The 16,064-nt window shown below is 41.5% G+C and overlaps 1 protein-coding gene across 1 annotated transcript in view; it reads left to right on the top strand.

Moving 5' to 3' along the window:
• Positions 1-16,064, top strand: part of plcb1 (phospholipase C beta 1) — a gene marked incomplete at both ends in the record, with an annotated part of 206,256 nt that overhangs the window by 88,948 nt on the left and 101,244 nt on the right. The window contains 6 exons of the mRNA XM_084321967.1: positions 16-181; positions 2,530-2,588; positions 7,209-7,305; positions 7,561-7,645; positions 8,118-8,242; positions 9,718-9,872. Coding sequence (XP_084178093.1) covers positions 16-181; positions 2,530-2,588; positions 7,209-7,305; positions 7,561-7,645; positions 8,118-8,242; positions 9,718-9,872 — 687 coding nt within the window. The remainder of the gene's footprint in view (positions 1-15; positions 182-2,529; positions 2,589-7,208; positions 7,306-7,560; positions 7,646-8,117; positions 8,243-9,717; positions 9,873-16,064) is intronic.

Here is a 16,064-nt window from a genome sequence, read left to right as displayed (position 1 = left end):
TGTGTGTGTGTGTAGTTGGAGTGTGGCGTTGCCTTGCCTAGTCCCCGGGAGCTGATGGGGAAAATTCTGATCAAGAACAAGAAATCCCACAAGCCCTCTGTTGCCTCCACCAACAAGAGACTGACAGACCATACAGCCAATCAGAATGATGAAGTCCTGTCTCCTAGCAACAACGCAGGAGGCATGATACACACACACACACACACACACACACACACATGCATGCATGAACGCAAGCGCACACACACAGACACAATGTGAACGAAGGGGCAATAAGGCCTCATGTCCACTGGGGACACAGCTTTTTTTTGTTGCATTTGTTTCAATGGAAACATTGTGCTATGGTGTGCTCTTGACAGCACTGACAAATCAGCATGTTTTCAACGAGTGCCAAGCACCAGCCCCGTTCCCCGTACCTGGATAACTGAGTTAGCCGGATAACTTTCGGTGAAGTCTGACTTAAGCCGGACTTTCCGGTTCCCCGAACCTGGATTGTCCAAATCACCATGACAACAGATCCAAAAGTTTGAGCCTGGTCGAAAGCAGGGTTTAAGTTCAAGTTAGCCGGATGAACCATCGCCACGCCCCCGCAAAGAAGTGACAGCGCGTTTCCTGAAATTATTCCCACAGTCTAGGATCTGCGTTATACCATTCTGAATTACGTTTTTGTGCTCCATTCTTCCAGAGGGGTCTTTTGAAATGTAAAATAGACCCAAAATGCTGATACTAAATTCACTTTGTCCTAAATAATGCACGTTATATACCGTGGCGCTCGCTCGGTGCGATGTACACATTATGTGGTTATTTTAATTGTAACTGGGATTAAGATGTCTGATGAGATGCGCTGTTTGACGGATTTGAGAAATTGAATGAGCCGTTGACGTCACATTAATGAATGAGCATAAAGAGATAAAACTTCATTCAAAATAAAGAATATTCTAAACACGGGTCTCTCGTTCATTAATGTATAAACAATGAATTTATCCCATCTGGCACAGTGGCGCAGCGGTAGTGCTCAATCCTGGCAACCCGGTGACCGGTGTTCGAAACCCCGTGTTTCCAATATAATTTTTTGGAATATAATATTAATGATTATACGCCAAAGTAGCCTAGTTTTAAGTTAAAATATTATAAATCTACATGCATTGAGGATGTCATTCTTTATATAGCTCTCAACGTGCACCAAATTGAATTATTCCTACATCGCAAAAAGAAGGGAAAGACTAGGTTTCGAACCCCGGTCGTCTGCGTGAAAGTCAAAAGAAGAACCCGTTACACCACAGTGGAGATAAGTAAAAGATCGACCTTACATCAATCAATGGGTAAGAGAGCCGTATCGTTATTCTGTATAACAGTTTAACTAATTATTTTCGCTAGCAAGATCTCATTTGATTATTCAATCCAGCAGGCAAGTTTAAAGAAATATAATCTGATTGATTGAGGTAATGAGGGACTTAAAATTAGCCTATAGATAACGCATTTAACTTGTCGGCGAGGCGATTGAGCCGTACTGCAATATGTTAAAGTTTTAAATCAATTAATCAATCAATGCCGCTAGAGAATCAGGATCTCTGCTATCGATACGTGCTGGCTTTTCAACTGGAGCGGCCGCGCACACTAATCCTGGGTCTCAAGTCTGGTTTGAGTTAACGAGACTGAATCCACCTTCGAGGAACAGGAAAATCCCGGCTTCAAACATCGGGTTAACTGAATCTGGATAATGACATCTTGATCGACTTAGTTGAACCAGGTACGGGGAACAGGGCCCTGGTGTATTTAAACTTTTAGCCAAAGAGCACAACACTTCTAATAATTTTTCATTAGTCACCCAGCAACAACAGCTACTGGTTCTGAATAGTTGACAACTTCAGACTAGTTGACACCTGTGGACAGGATAAAGGGCATGGTATGCAATGACACTTTATGACATCATCAGAGTAACTGTAGTAGAAAATGGGATGATGTATTTAATCTCTGTATATGAATTGCATTGTATTATGCATTGGGAGTCAGAGCAAGCCGTCCAATTGGACTGCGCCTTTCTGTGAATAGAATCTTTTAATCATGTCTGTATTATCTGAATCATCTTGTTTTCAATTAAAGCCTTTGATTAATTAATCCACTACTAGATACCTCTATCCTTTCACACTTCTAAAGGGAAACAGTTTGTGTATCCTCTCTCACCATATTGTCAGATGATATCAAATATACCTCATAACCTCTAACCTAACCTAACCTAACCTAACCTAAAACTAAGCTAAGCTAACCCTAAACCTAAAATGCTGGAAGGCCTCAGCTTTAGTCGCCTTCCTGTCCAAAATCAGGTGGAAGCTCTTCTACAGTCACAATAAACCAACTCATTAATCCGAGAATATATTCTATATATTACAGCAATGATGATGATGATGATGATGATGATGATGATGATGATGATGATGATGATGATGATGATGATGATGACAATGACAATATTATGGGATGTTCCAAGGTTTCTATTGACGTGTGTCTGTCTGTTGTGTTTTCCGGCAGAGGTGGAGGCTGATAGTGATGGGGATGATGATGATGAAGATGATGATGATGGTAAAAAGGTCAGTGGTGTGTGTGTGTGTGTGTGTGTGTGTGTGTGTGTGTGTGTGTGTGTGTGTGTGTGTGTGTGTGTGTGTGTGTGTGTGTGTGTGTGTGCGCGTGCGTGCGTGCGTACAGAGGCAGGCCGGTGTTATCATAGGTAGGTGATAGCCTGATAGGTATGGGAGGGTGTAGTGTTGTTGTCCATTGTTCTAGTGTTAGAGTCAGGGTATTGTTGTCTATAGTTCTAGCATTAAAGTCGGGGTATTGTTGTCCAGAGCTCTGGCATTAGAGTCAGGGTATTGTTGTCTATAGTTCTAGCATTAGAGTCAGGGTATTGTTGTCCAGAGCTCTGGCATTAGAGTCAGGGTATTGTTGTCTATAGTTCTAGCATTAGAGTCAGGGTATTGTTGTCTATAGTTCTAGCATTAGAGTCAGGGTATTGTTGTCTATAGTTCTAGTATTAGAGTCAGGGTATTGTTGTCTATAGTTCTAGCATTAGAGTCAGGGTATTGTTGTCTATAGTTCTAGCATTAGAGTCAGGGTATTGTCTATAGTCCTAGCATTAGAGTCAGGGTATTGTTGTCCAAAACTCTAGTATTAGAGTCAGGGTATTGTTGTCTATAGTTCTAGTATTAGAGTCAGGGTATTGTTGTCTATAGTCCTAGCATTAGAGTCAGGGTATTGTTGTCCAGAACTCTAGTATTAGAGTCAGGGTATTGTTGTCTATAGTTCTAGTATTAGAGTCAGGGTATTGTTGTATATAGTTCTAGGATTAAAGTCAGGGTATTGTTGTCTATAGTTCTTGTATTAGAGTCAGGGTATTGTTGTCTATAGTTCTAGTATTAGAGTCAGGGTATTGTTGTATATAGTTCTAGGATTAAAGTCAGGGTATTGTTGTCTATAGTTCTTGTATTAGAGTCAGGGTATTGTTGTCTATAGTTCTAGCATTAGAGTCAGGGTATTGTTGTGCAGAGCTCTGGCCCCTATTCCCCATACCTGGTTCAACTAAGTAGATCAAAAGTCCCATTATCCAGATTCAATTAACCCGATGTTTGAATCCGCGCTTTCCCTGTTCCTCAAACGCTGATTCAGTCTCGTTAATTCGAACCAGACTTGATACTCAGGATAATTGCGCCTCACCTGAAAAGACAGCAGGTGTCGATCGCAGAAATCCTGATTTTCTAACGGCATTGATTGATTGATTGATTTAAAACTTTATTAACAGCTTGCAGAATGGGTACAATACAGTACGGCTCAATAGCCTCGCCGACAAGTTAAATGCATAATCTATAGGCTAATGTTAAGTCCCTCATTACCCCAATCAATCAGATTATATTTCTTTAAATGTGCCTGCTGGCAGTAGGCTTAATGGAATGAATAATCGAATGAGATCTATTGCTAGCGAAAATAATTAGTTCAACTCTTTCAGAATAAGTAGATACAAACAATCTAATTGATACGAATTAATAGATACTTTTGAGAATATCTGTACTGTATGCGCTCGTCTTAGGTATCATGTACTTTATATATAAATACTGGTTCCCAAAGTTTCAAGGCGCGACCCGAAATAACGTGTCAGAGAGGCTTGGAGGGAGGCTATATACAGTTTCACTATTAATCAGGTTTTAATCTGTTTCGGACATCATCCATACATGCATTGAATTGATTAACCTTTGGTTTATACCAGTGACACCTCATGTTCATCATCAGATAACACTAACAGTGCTTGAACAGATGCATTTTTTCAAATGCATTAATGTCAACGGCTCATTCAATTTCTCAAATCCGTCAAACAGCGCATCTCATCAGACATTTTAATCCCAGTTACAATATCACAATAACGTGTGAGTGACAGTGATACAATTCAACAATCCACAGATTCAGATTCCTCGTAATTCATAATCCACAGTCCATGCATAGACACTTCAATTTATGCTTGAATGAAACACAATCCGGGTGCTCCGTTAAGCAAATACATCCACAGCAGAGAATATGAAACTAATCAGAGCCAAACGCCCGATAGGTTTCATTCATAAAAAATATCCCTGCAGGATTCACATTTGCAATGCGCCGTTATTAAAATAACCACGTGCAGTGTGTATCGCGACTCCGAGCGCCGTATCCGTATAAATATGACGTGCATTATTTAGGACAAAGTAAATCTATAGGCTGAATATGATTTATTATCAGCATTTTAGGTATATTATTTTACATTTCAAAAGCCCCCTCTAGAAGAACGAAGCACAAAAACATAATTCAGAATGGTATAAATGGGATCTAGACTGTGAGAATTATTTCAGGAAGCGAGCTGGGATTTCTTTGCGAAGGTGTGGCCATGGTTTATCCAGCTAACTGAACTAAACCCTGCTCTGGAGCAGGTTCAAACTTTCTGATCTGTTACCATGGTGATTTTAGACAATCCGACGTCGGGGAACGGAAAGTTCTGGCTTAAGTCAAGCTACAGTATGCTGAAAATTATCCGGCTAACTCAGTTAGCCAGGTACGAGGAACAGGGCCCTGGCATTAGAGTCAGGGTATTGTTGTCCAGAGCTCTGGCATTAGAGTCAGGGTATTGTTGTGCAGAGCTCTGGCATTAGAGTCAGGGTATTGTTGTGCAGAGATCTGGCATTAGAGTCAGGGTATTGTTGTCCAGAGCTCTAGGGCTACAGTGTAGTGGTTTAGGATGCATTTGGCTATTACAGTTTCTGTTGGCAGCCATAGTAGCTGTTGTGTTTTTGTAGAGGGCCCTATTCCCCGTACCTGGTTCAACTAAGTCGATCAAAAGTCCCATTATCCAGATTCAATTAACCCGATGTTTGAATCCGCGCTTTCCCTGTTCCTCGAACGCTGATTCAGTCTCGTTAATTCAAACCAGACTTGATACTCAGGATAAGTGCGCGCGGCCGCCTCACCTGAAAAGACAGCAGATGTTGATCGCAGAAATCCTGATTTTCTAACGGCATTGATTGATTGATTGATTTAAAACTTTATTAACAGATTGCAGAATGGGTACAATACAGTACGGCTCAATAGCCTCGCCGAAAAGTTAAATGCATATCTATAGGCTAATTTTAAGTCCCTCATTACCCCAATCAATCAGATTATATTTTTTTAAATGTGCCTGCTGGCAGTAGGCTTAATGGAATGAATAATCAAATGAGATCTTGCTAGCAAAAATAATTAGTTCAACTCTTTCAGAATGAGTAGATACAAACAAGCCTAAAGAGTATCTAATTGATACGAAATAATAGATACTTATGAGGATATCTGTACTGTATGCGCTTGGCTTAGGTATCATGTACTTTATATATAAATACATGGTTCCCAAAGTTTTCAAGGCGCGACCCCCGAAATAACATGTCAGAGAGGCTTGGAGGCTATACAGTTACTATTAATCAGGTTTTAATCTGTTTCGGACATCATCCATACATGCATTGAATTGATTAACCTTTGGTGTATACCAGTGACACCTCATGTTCATCATCAGATAACAGTGATTGAACAGATAAATGCATTTTCTCAAATTAATTCATCACATCAAAGGCTCATTCAATTTCTCAAATCCGTCAAACAGCGCATCTCATCAGACATTTTAATCCCAGTTACAATATCACAATAACTTGTGAGTGACAGTGATACAATTCAACAATCCACAGATTCAGATTCCTCGTAATTCATATCCACAGTCCACGCATAAAGACGCTTCAATTTATGCTTGAATGAAACACAATCCGGGCGCTCCGTTAAGCAAATACATCAACAGCGAAGAATATGAAACTAATCAGAGCCAAACGCCCGATAGGTTTCATTCATTAAAAAGATCCCCGCGGGATTCCCATTTGCAATGCTCTGCATTATTAAAATAATCACATAGTGTGTCGCGACGCGCGAGCACCGTATCCGTATAACTATGACGTGCATTATTTAGGACAAAGTAAATCTATAGGCTGAATATGATTTATTATCAGCATTTTAGGTATATTATTTTACATTTCAAAAGCCCCCTCTAGAAGAACGAAGCACAAAAACATAATTCAGAATGGTATAATGGGATCTAGACTGTGAGAATTATTTCAGGAAGGGAGCTGGCATTTCACTGCGAGGGCGACGGCGTGGCCATGCAGGTTATCGAGCTAACTGAACTTAACCCTGCCCTCGACCAGGTTAAAACTTTTTGATCTGTTGCCATAGTGATTTAAAAAATCGCACATCGGGGAACCGAAAGGTCTAGTTATCCTGAAAATGATCCGGCTAACTCAGTTAGCCAGGTACGAGGAACAGGGCCCAGGGCCGGTAGGGAGGTGATATTGTTATTGATGTTGTTGTTGTGTTGCTGTAGAGCGGGCCAACAAGGAGGTGATATTGTTATTATTGTTGTTGTTGTTGTTGTAGAGCGAGGTTGACTCTGGTTTCTGGCTTTTTTTCCCTTTTATGCTGGGTCCAGCTGCACTAGGCAAGCCTAGTGTTGTTATTATTGTTACTGTCTTTTTTTTGTGTTGCTGTAGGGCGGGGCTGAGAGGGAGGTGATAGTGTTGTTGTTGTTGTTGTTGTTGTTGTTGTTGTTGTTGTTGTTGTAGGGTGGGCTGAGAGGGAGGTGATAGTGATATATTATTGTTGTTATTGTTGTTGTGTTGCTGCAGGGCGGGGCTGAGAGGGAGGCAATAGCTGCAGAAGAAATGTCCACCCTGGTCAATTACGTCCAACCAACCAAGTTCAACTCCTTCGAAGCTTCAAAGAGTAAGAAACATAAAAGACAGAACATAAAACCTGCATTCATATCCCACAATTAATCTGGAGGAGTCTGACACATCTGTGTGTGTGTGTGTGTGTGTGTGTGTGTGTGTGTGTGTGTGTGTGTGTGTGTGTGTGTGTGTGTGTGTGTGTGTGTGTGTGTGTGTGTGTGTGTGTGTGTGTGTGTGTGTGTGTGTGTGTGTGTGTGTGTGTGTGTGTGTGTGTGTGTGTGTGTGTGTGTGTGTGTGTGTGTGTGTACAGAGGCAGGCCGGTGTTATCATATGTCATCATTTGTGGAAACCAAAGGTCTGGAGCATCTGACGAAGTCGCCAGTGGAGTTTGTGGAGTATCCTTGACAACCTACAGCAACCAGATAACATGGCAACGAAACCATCTTGAATATAGATAGTAGTAATAACTAACCCTAACCTTAACTCAACCAGATAGCAGGACAACTAATATTAAGAACTACTATTACTATTACATTGCTACGGTGTTGCTAGGTGGTTGCTAGGGTGTTCTACAGTAGGTGGTTGATACTGTAGGTTGGTTGCTGGGGGGGGTTCTAGATGGGTGCTATGGTGTTTGTATGGTTGCTAGGGTGTTGGTAGGTGGTTGCTAGAATGTCTCTAGGTGGTTGCTAGTGAGTTTCCACAATCTTGTTGGGTGTTCTAAGTTAAGCTACAACTCCTCATTATGTGTTGTAGGCCAGGAATTCTCTCAAAATGTTAGTCGAAGCTGATATATAGTAGTACAAGTAATACAAGTTATATTACATAAAATACAAATGATTGTGTCCTTAACTCTTTATGCTTCAGGTATAATAAGTCTCAGCTCAGTCGTATTTACCCAAAAGGAACTCGAGTCGACTCTTCCAACTTTATGCCTCAACTCTTCTGGAACACTGGCTGTCAGATGGTAGCCCTCAACTACCAGACAATAGGTAAGACCCCCAATTATTAAAGGTCCCATGCATTATAAATGGCATTTTCCAGTGTTTAGCATTGTTTCCTAGCAATGGGGGATTATATCAATGTGGTCTGTGTCTTTAATTATCATATTGACTCATCAGTCTAGTCTCGAGTTCACGAAAATAGTCAAAATATCTTTGCGCACGCTCGCACGCGCACGCCCGTATTCCGATCTGTGCAATAATATTCACAGAGGTATATATTGTCATTTGAAACAAGTTACCAATGCATTGTCCCGTGGGATTATGCCCCCCCCCCCCCCCCCCCCCCCCCCGCGGCAAAGTTAATTAGTATCCCCATCAATCTCTCTATCTCTCTCTGTCTGCCAGTCGCAGACTGTGTGGGTGACTGTCACTCAAATCGCTTATGGGCGGAGCCCAGCACAAACAGCATGAAATCCTGTGGTAGAAAATGTTTGCTTTTGAGTACTTGATTAAAAATATTTAAAAATGTTTTTAAATTTAAATAAACTTTACAGATGTGTTCCATAGACTCACAGGAATTGTGTAAAGTTGCCCAAATAGTGCGAGGAATAGCAATGCATGGGACCTTGGATTATGTTGTTGAGGACCCAATTGCAGAACAGAACGAGGAGAGAATAGACAGAACGAGATGAGGAGACAGGGGTGAAGTAAAGAATAGGCTTTACTAGAAAAGGCACAAAACAAAGAATATCTCAAAATGAGAGCACGTACAAAAAGGCACAACAAAAACCTCTGCAAAGCAGGCAGGGGGAAAGGGTACAAGCTGACTACAAATAAAACACACAAAAAAAATTATCTGCAACACGGAAAACAAAACCTAACACAAACAGAAAACTAGACTTACTGAAAACAAGGTCAAGGAACACGAACGGGAGCAAGCAACATGAGGGCGAGACAAATAGCAAATACATGTAACATGAAACATCAAACATCAAACAATGAACCGACACAGGGAAGGGGGCAGACAAGACTGATATACAAAGACTAATTGACACATGAGGGTGATTGGGAAACGAGACACACGTGGGAAGGAACAGACTGAACAAACTGGGGTAAAAGACTAAATAACAACACCAGACCAAAACACACTGGGGACAACACTAAAGACAAGAATAACATACCAACAACAGATAACAACACAAGGAAACAAACAACTAGGAACATAACACTTAACAGGGGAACATGAAGGGCAAGAGACACAGTAACAGGGGAAGGACATAGAGGGACATGGAAACACTAAAGAGCCACCAGTGCACCAGGAGGGTATGCACTGGTGAGGGTAGTCCAAGGGTGAAGGATGGGAATTGTCTAGCAGGTGGGGGAAAGTGAGGAGCAGGGAGAGGGATCTGGGCAGGGAAAAACCTCTGAACGGGAGGAGGAACAGGTGGATCATAACACCAATAACCCTAACCCTCTGAACCCTGACCCCTGACCCTGTTTAACCTTAACCAATCCTGTTGCAGATCTTTCCATGCAGCTGAACCTGTTCATGTTTGAGTACAACGGTCGGAGCGGTTACCGACTGAAGCCAGAATTCATGAGACGTCCGGACAAACACTTTGACCCGTTCACAGAAAACACTGTAGACGGCATCGTGGCTAATACTTTGTCTGTTAAGGTACTAATACTACTACTATTACTATTAGATGGCATCGTGGCTAATACTTTGTCTGTTAAGGTACTAATACTATTGTGTTACGAGTGCGCTTACTCTGCATGGTGATTGGAACCCAGATAGCAGAGTGAATACGAAAGAAGGCTTGAAATTAGCAGATAAGAGACGGCGTGGTGACGATAACAATGTTTTACTCACAAGACAGGATACATGACTGACAAACACAGGTAACATATAGACAATGAACCAGCAAGTCTCTGCTGGTCCAGACACTTAATATACAAACACTAATTAGAGACAAAAGGTAATTACAAACAGGACACAGGTGTGGTAGACAAACCTAACAGAACACAGAGCACAGAACACAGAGCACACAGGGGAAAACAATAACAATAGAACAAACTGAGACCAACAGACTAAAACACATTTACAAAACACAGACAGGGAAACACAAATCTAACAAAATGGAAACAACAACGACAACATAGACAACGAACATAACAAACATAAATGGCAGATGACAATGTTAATTAGGTGCGTGAGCTGATGCCAGATCTGCCACATCTGGCTCAGCCCACCGGTTGCCAATGTTGTATTGTGAAGTGCATTGAAGGGGGGTTGTGAATGTCTGAGTCCTGGACCAACCAAACTGGGCGGAGGGTTGCCGGCTGGTCCCCCAGGACCGGGGGAAGTGTTACACTATTGCTATTAATATCAGATGGCATCGTGGCTAATGCTCTGTCTGTTAAGGTACTAATACTATTACTATTACTGTCAGATTAGCATGACATCTCATTTAGTAATGTCAATACTGAACGACTGCACAATTGACTCTTGACAAGCTAAATGAGATGTCATGCTAATATGTCATGTTCTACAGTAGGACTTACTACTATTGTTATGGATTGTGTTGTCGAGGACCCAATAGCGGAACAGAACGAGGAGAGAACAGGCCAGACTCAAAGGGTGGAGATCAAAAATAGGCTTTACTTCAAAAAAAGGCAGCAACAAAGATATTCACCACAAACGAGAACAAAGAGCACAGCAATGCTGGCGGAGGGCAAGACACAAAAAAGCACAACAAAAACCTCTGCAAAGCTGGCAGGGAAAAAGGTACAAGCTGACTACAAACAAAACTCTATCAGAAAACGAACTGTAACACGAAAAACAAAGATGGTAGCAACAAACTGTTAAGAGCTACAGGGGTCTCTTATGTATCTCAACACTTCTGAGATAAAACCCTGTGGCCGCTCGATATCCCTCAGCGAGGTGCTAAACTCGCTAAGTTCTCGAGTCAATTCTCAATCCTAATCATGCCATGTATTAAGCCCCAGAACCTCTGATATTTCAGCAAAATCCCTGAATTGGTGGTCTGGGCAATTGTTCACAGAGCGTCCTTGGTGATCAATCATCCAGGTCCCCGTTAATATCAGGCCGTTCGCCGAGACAGAGGTTGTGATGCTTGCTTGGAACCTCTTCCAAGAGAGTTAATTCTTCATGGAAGTGGCCAAGTTTGTATTTTATTTTATTCTCATTTCATAGTCACTGGTTGGTTTTATCCATTTCATATGAAATAAAAGAGTTGTTAATCTCTTTATTGTTTGTAATAAACAGAATGTCTGCTTGGGAAAACTCCTTTCATTGAATAGTCATATTCACAGAAATACTATTTAATAGGTAGTACTATTAATAATAGTGTAATATTAGTGTATAATATTAATAATAATTTCCATAAGACCAGGTCGAAAACACGCTCAATACAAGGGTATCCACATCAGAGCCCTACTTTTGACTCCAACCTGGGTACAGAGGTAAGAAATACTGAATAGTCATTGGTATAACTTTAGCTAGAAGCAGTACTAGCAATTGATTGAATCTGTAATCAGGCTACCAGGACATATTGATTCTAATCAATTCCATCCCGCTTACCTCAGATGAAAGCAAGGTGTGGCCAGCGTTTTGAAAGTTCATGATGGAGCTCGTAAAAGAACGCGGTCCACGAGTTGAATAAAAGTATTTAACAAAGTTTGGTTTAATTAGAAAAGGTAGTTACAATAATACTGCCTTGGAAAGATCCAATCCAGGAAAATAATAAAGCACGGATATAAACACCCATCAAAGTCGAAGTCAACATCTTTCTCCAGAAGAACAATAATAAACCTCTGGTTTAAAAATCATCACAAAAAGTGAGCTAAGAGCCAAGCACAGCACTTCAAATCTAAACAGACAAGATAGTGCTCGCCATCATAGGGAAAAGCTCCCATTTAAAACATCCATATTCAAGTCCCAATACACCACACGACTTTGAAATGGAGATAAAAAAGAGTCACAAAAGCAAGCCGATGAGTTTTTCATGCGCGAACATTACTTTTTATACACAGTTCCGTAGCGTCATATTGCAAGCAAAGATAAACACTCCTTCTTTCAACTGTGTCTTGCCATTGGCTTATCGCTACTCCAATGGTTAGTAACTTGAAAAAGTTAAAGTAACAGTTTAACTGAAACAGATTACTGTACTTCGGAATTCCCCTAGGATCCCTCTCAGCAATGTCATGTGCTTTCGCACTGGTCCCGGGCCTCATCAGCATGCTAGTGAGGGAGACTGGTCTTAGGAGGGATAGCCTGTAAGCTATAGATATATACAGATATATACAGATATATATATACAGGTACTATACAGGCATATACAATAAACCTATACTTAATCATGGTTAAGCTTAATCATCACCCGTTGTGTTTTAAACACGTACAGCATTGTGCAGTGACCATCGGTAGTGTGATAGTAAAGGGTTAAGCATCTGTTGCACCAATCAGCAAGCTGCATTTTATGATTCTTGGACGCGACCGGAGGTCGAACTGTTTGTAAAGTGAGACAGCAACAAATCTTCCGAGATAAGGTCATAGCGACCAATCAGCACACAGCAGTTTATTCATCCTGGGGCGCCGACCGGAGCAGGCTACAAGGTCACACAGGGGAGGGAAAGATAATACTGATGCAAGCCTTCCTGCTTGGCAGTATGTATATAGTATGTAAGTATACTAAGTATTGATTATACTTTCTAGTTTATTTAACATGTGCAATCAACATATACTGATCATTTTAGTTATACGTTTATACACACAGTGAAAGAATGTAGTGTAGGCACAGAGCGTAACTGTCCTTATAAGAGCTCCTCATTCTGCCCGGAGGCCCTCATGGAGGGAGGGAGGTAATCGTGGAGCACACAGCAGCAGGGACGTGCACAAGACCTTAGAAAGGCAGGTGCCTGAAATCATAAAAGGGCATTAATTAGTAAATGTAATGCGAGCGCGCGCAGCGCGCGAGCCCCATTTTTGGGGTTAATACAAGTATATCATGGTACATTCAGTTTCACCGATAGATGTCACCAAAACTACATAGTGTCCCTTTAATAACACAATATGCGCTCCAGACCAACAGCTGCGAGAGAGAGAGAGAGAGAGAGAGAGAGAGAGAGAGAGAGAGAGAGAGAGAGAGAGAGAGAGAGAGAGAGAGAGAGAGAGAGAGAGAGAGAGAGAGAGTATGCTCCGTGATTTTCCTGCACTAGCAGCAGCAGACAGGGAGGGGCTGGCGACGTGTTTCACGAAAATATACAGTGCACTGCAAACCCGACATTTTATTTTGTTGGGCAAATACCTTACCTGATGTGTACTCTTGCTTTGTTTTAGTTGAAATAGTAACTGTAAAAAAAGAGGTCTCGACTCGAGTGTGAGGGCACCGTGAGCTCAACAACAGCTGGATATCAATTTCCTGTTCAGTGCACTGCTGGCCCTGCGCGGTTTACATGTTGGCTGGAAGGACCTATTATTTACGAGAGGGGTGGCATTTCTCTCTCTTTCTTTACCTAATATTTAGATTCTATCGTGACATCTTTCATTTGGAAGGGCAGGGCAGTATATATATATGTGCAACTGTAAAAAAAAAAAAAAAAAAAGAAAAAAAAGAGGGTGGCATAAAAAGGGCACTTTCTAATGAGAAACGAAAAAGGCAGGTGCCCGGGCACCCCTTCACCCCTATGTATGCACGTGCCTGCACAGCAGTAACAGAGAACGGAACAATTGCACTGCTTTGATATACAAGATAATACATGTTCTTTAATCATATCATCAATGGTGAAAGAAAGTAGGCACAGAGGTCACTGTCCTAATAACGTCTGTGAGGGGGAACGGGGTGGCAAATGCTGGGTCACACTGGCTGTGACTCTCAACACAAACAAAGCACTAACATTAGAAACACACAAAAATGAGTCACAGGAGGACAGGAAAAGCACAACATATATAGACAGAGTAATTAACAACATGAGGATGATTGGGAGACGAGACACACCTGGGAAGGAACAGACTGAACAACTGGGGTAAAAGACTAAATAACAACACAAGACCAAACACACTGGGGACAACACTAAAAGACAAGAATAACAACTAACAAAAGCACAGGAGAACACAGGGTAACAGACACACAGGGAGGGACATCAAAATGGGGAGAAAACAGAGAAATACGGACATCTTCATCATGTATACAGTGTGTGTGTGTGTGTGTGTGTGTGTGTGTGTGTGTGTGTGTGTGTGTGTGTGTGTGTGTGTGTGTGTGTGTGTGTGTGTGTGTGTGTGTGTGTGTGTGTGTGTGTGTGTGTGTGTGCTGTGCGCTGAGGCTGCCTCACTAAGCCGTTTCTCCACGCAATTATTTCGTTTAGCAATAGGATTACATCAAACCAACAATAAATAATATCATAGAGAGAAGACAGTATATGGCATATTAATACAGTAGATTTAGATTTAGATTTTGTCATTTAGCTGACGCTTTTATCCAAAGCGACTTACAAGTTCTGTATGACAAGTCATCAGGAAGGGTACAACTCTATCAGCTGAGTAACAATGTTCATCAAAGTGTTGCGTGTTACAGTGTAGGTTAGTTTATTAGGACAAGTGCATGACAGTAGGGTTAGAGTTTATTTTTTTTATTTTTATTTTTTATATTATTATTTCAGATAATGGCTGAAGTAGTGCATCTTAAGTCGACGGCGGAAGATTGGACGGGTTTCGGCTGTCCTAACTGGGGTGGGTAGTTCATTGCACCATTGTGGGGCAAGGACTGAGAATAGGCGGCATCTCTTTGATGACCCTCCCGGGGCTTGGATAGGAGTAGGTCTGAGGCGGCCAGAAGATGCAGAGCGTAGGGGTCTTGAGGGTATGTAGTTAGAGACCATTGACCGGAGGTAGGCGGGAGCGGTTCCCTTTGCCGCACGGTATGCTAGGTCGAGGGCCTTGAAGCGGATACGTGCAGCAATGGGGAGCCAGTGCAGGTCCCTAAGAAGTGGGGTGACATGGGCCGACTTCGGTAGGTTTGAGATCAGGCGGGCCGCTGCGTTCTGAATGAGTTGAAGAGGCTTGGTGGCAGTGGCCGGGAGGCCAGCGAGCAGTGTGTTGCAGTAGTCGAGGCGGGAGATGACTGTTGATTGGACGAGTAGTTGGGTGGCTTCTTTTGTCAGGGCTGCAGCCTTGTAACATTTTTGTTTAATATTTGTAAAGTTGGTAAACCCGAGTCTTTGTGGTCAGAACTACAAGCCACCAATACTAGACATGGCTATGTCACCAGACACGCCTTGGGTCTTAATTTTACTCTACCTCTACCAAGAACAAATGCACTTAAGAGAACTGTAATGTATAGAGCTGCTGCATACTGGAATTGTATACCTGTGAATATAATGATTATCAGCAAAACATTTACTTTTAAGAAACAGTTGAAAAATGCTGTTATGAATAATGAAATACAGTTGAGTTATTGATTTATTTAGTTATTATTTGTGGTTTGAGCCTTTTTGTGTTGTGCTTTTGCAGATATTGAGAATGTACTTAAGCTAAAGTGTTTTTTATGTTTTTATTGTTTTGTTATTACTCCAATGTTGTAAGTTATGTGTTCGGACCCCAGGAAGAATAGTCTTTCACCCATGGGTGTAGACTAATGGGGATCCATTTAATAAACAAATATCCGCGGTGATCGGTTTAGTTCTTATTTATTTAGTTCGCAGTGTGTATGTGTAATGCTCAAGATGCCTCATTGAGTCAGGACTATAAATGCAAAACATAATTATTAATGATACAAATATTGTCGTATTAATTATCATTAATAATTTCATTCCATGGATGTCTGTAGTATCGGCAATCCCCAATGACTTG

The sequence above is a fragment of the Notolepis coatsorum genome (assembly GCF_963971535.1).
Source record: "Notolepis coatsorum genome assembly, chromosome: 9".
NCBI lineage: Eukaryota > Metazoa > Chordata > Actinopteri > Aulopiformes > Paralepididae > Notolepis > Notolepis coatsorum.
Note: the sequence above shows the minus strand (reverse complement) of the source record. Positions and strands in the feature narration are given on the sequence as shown.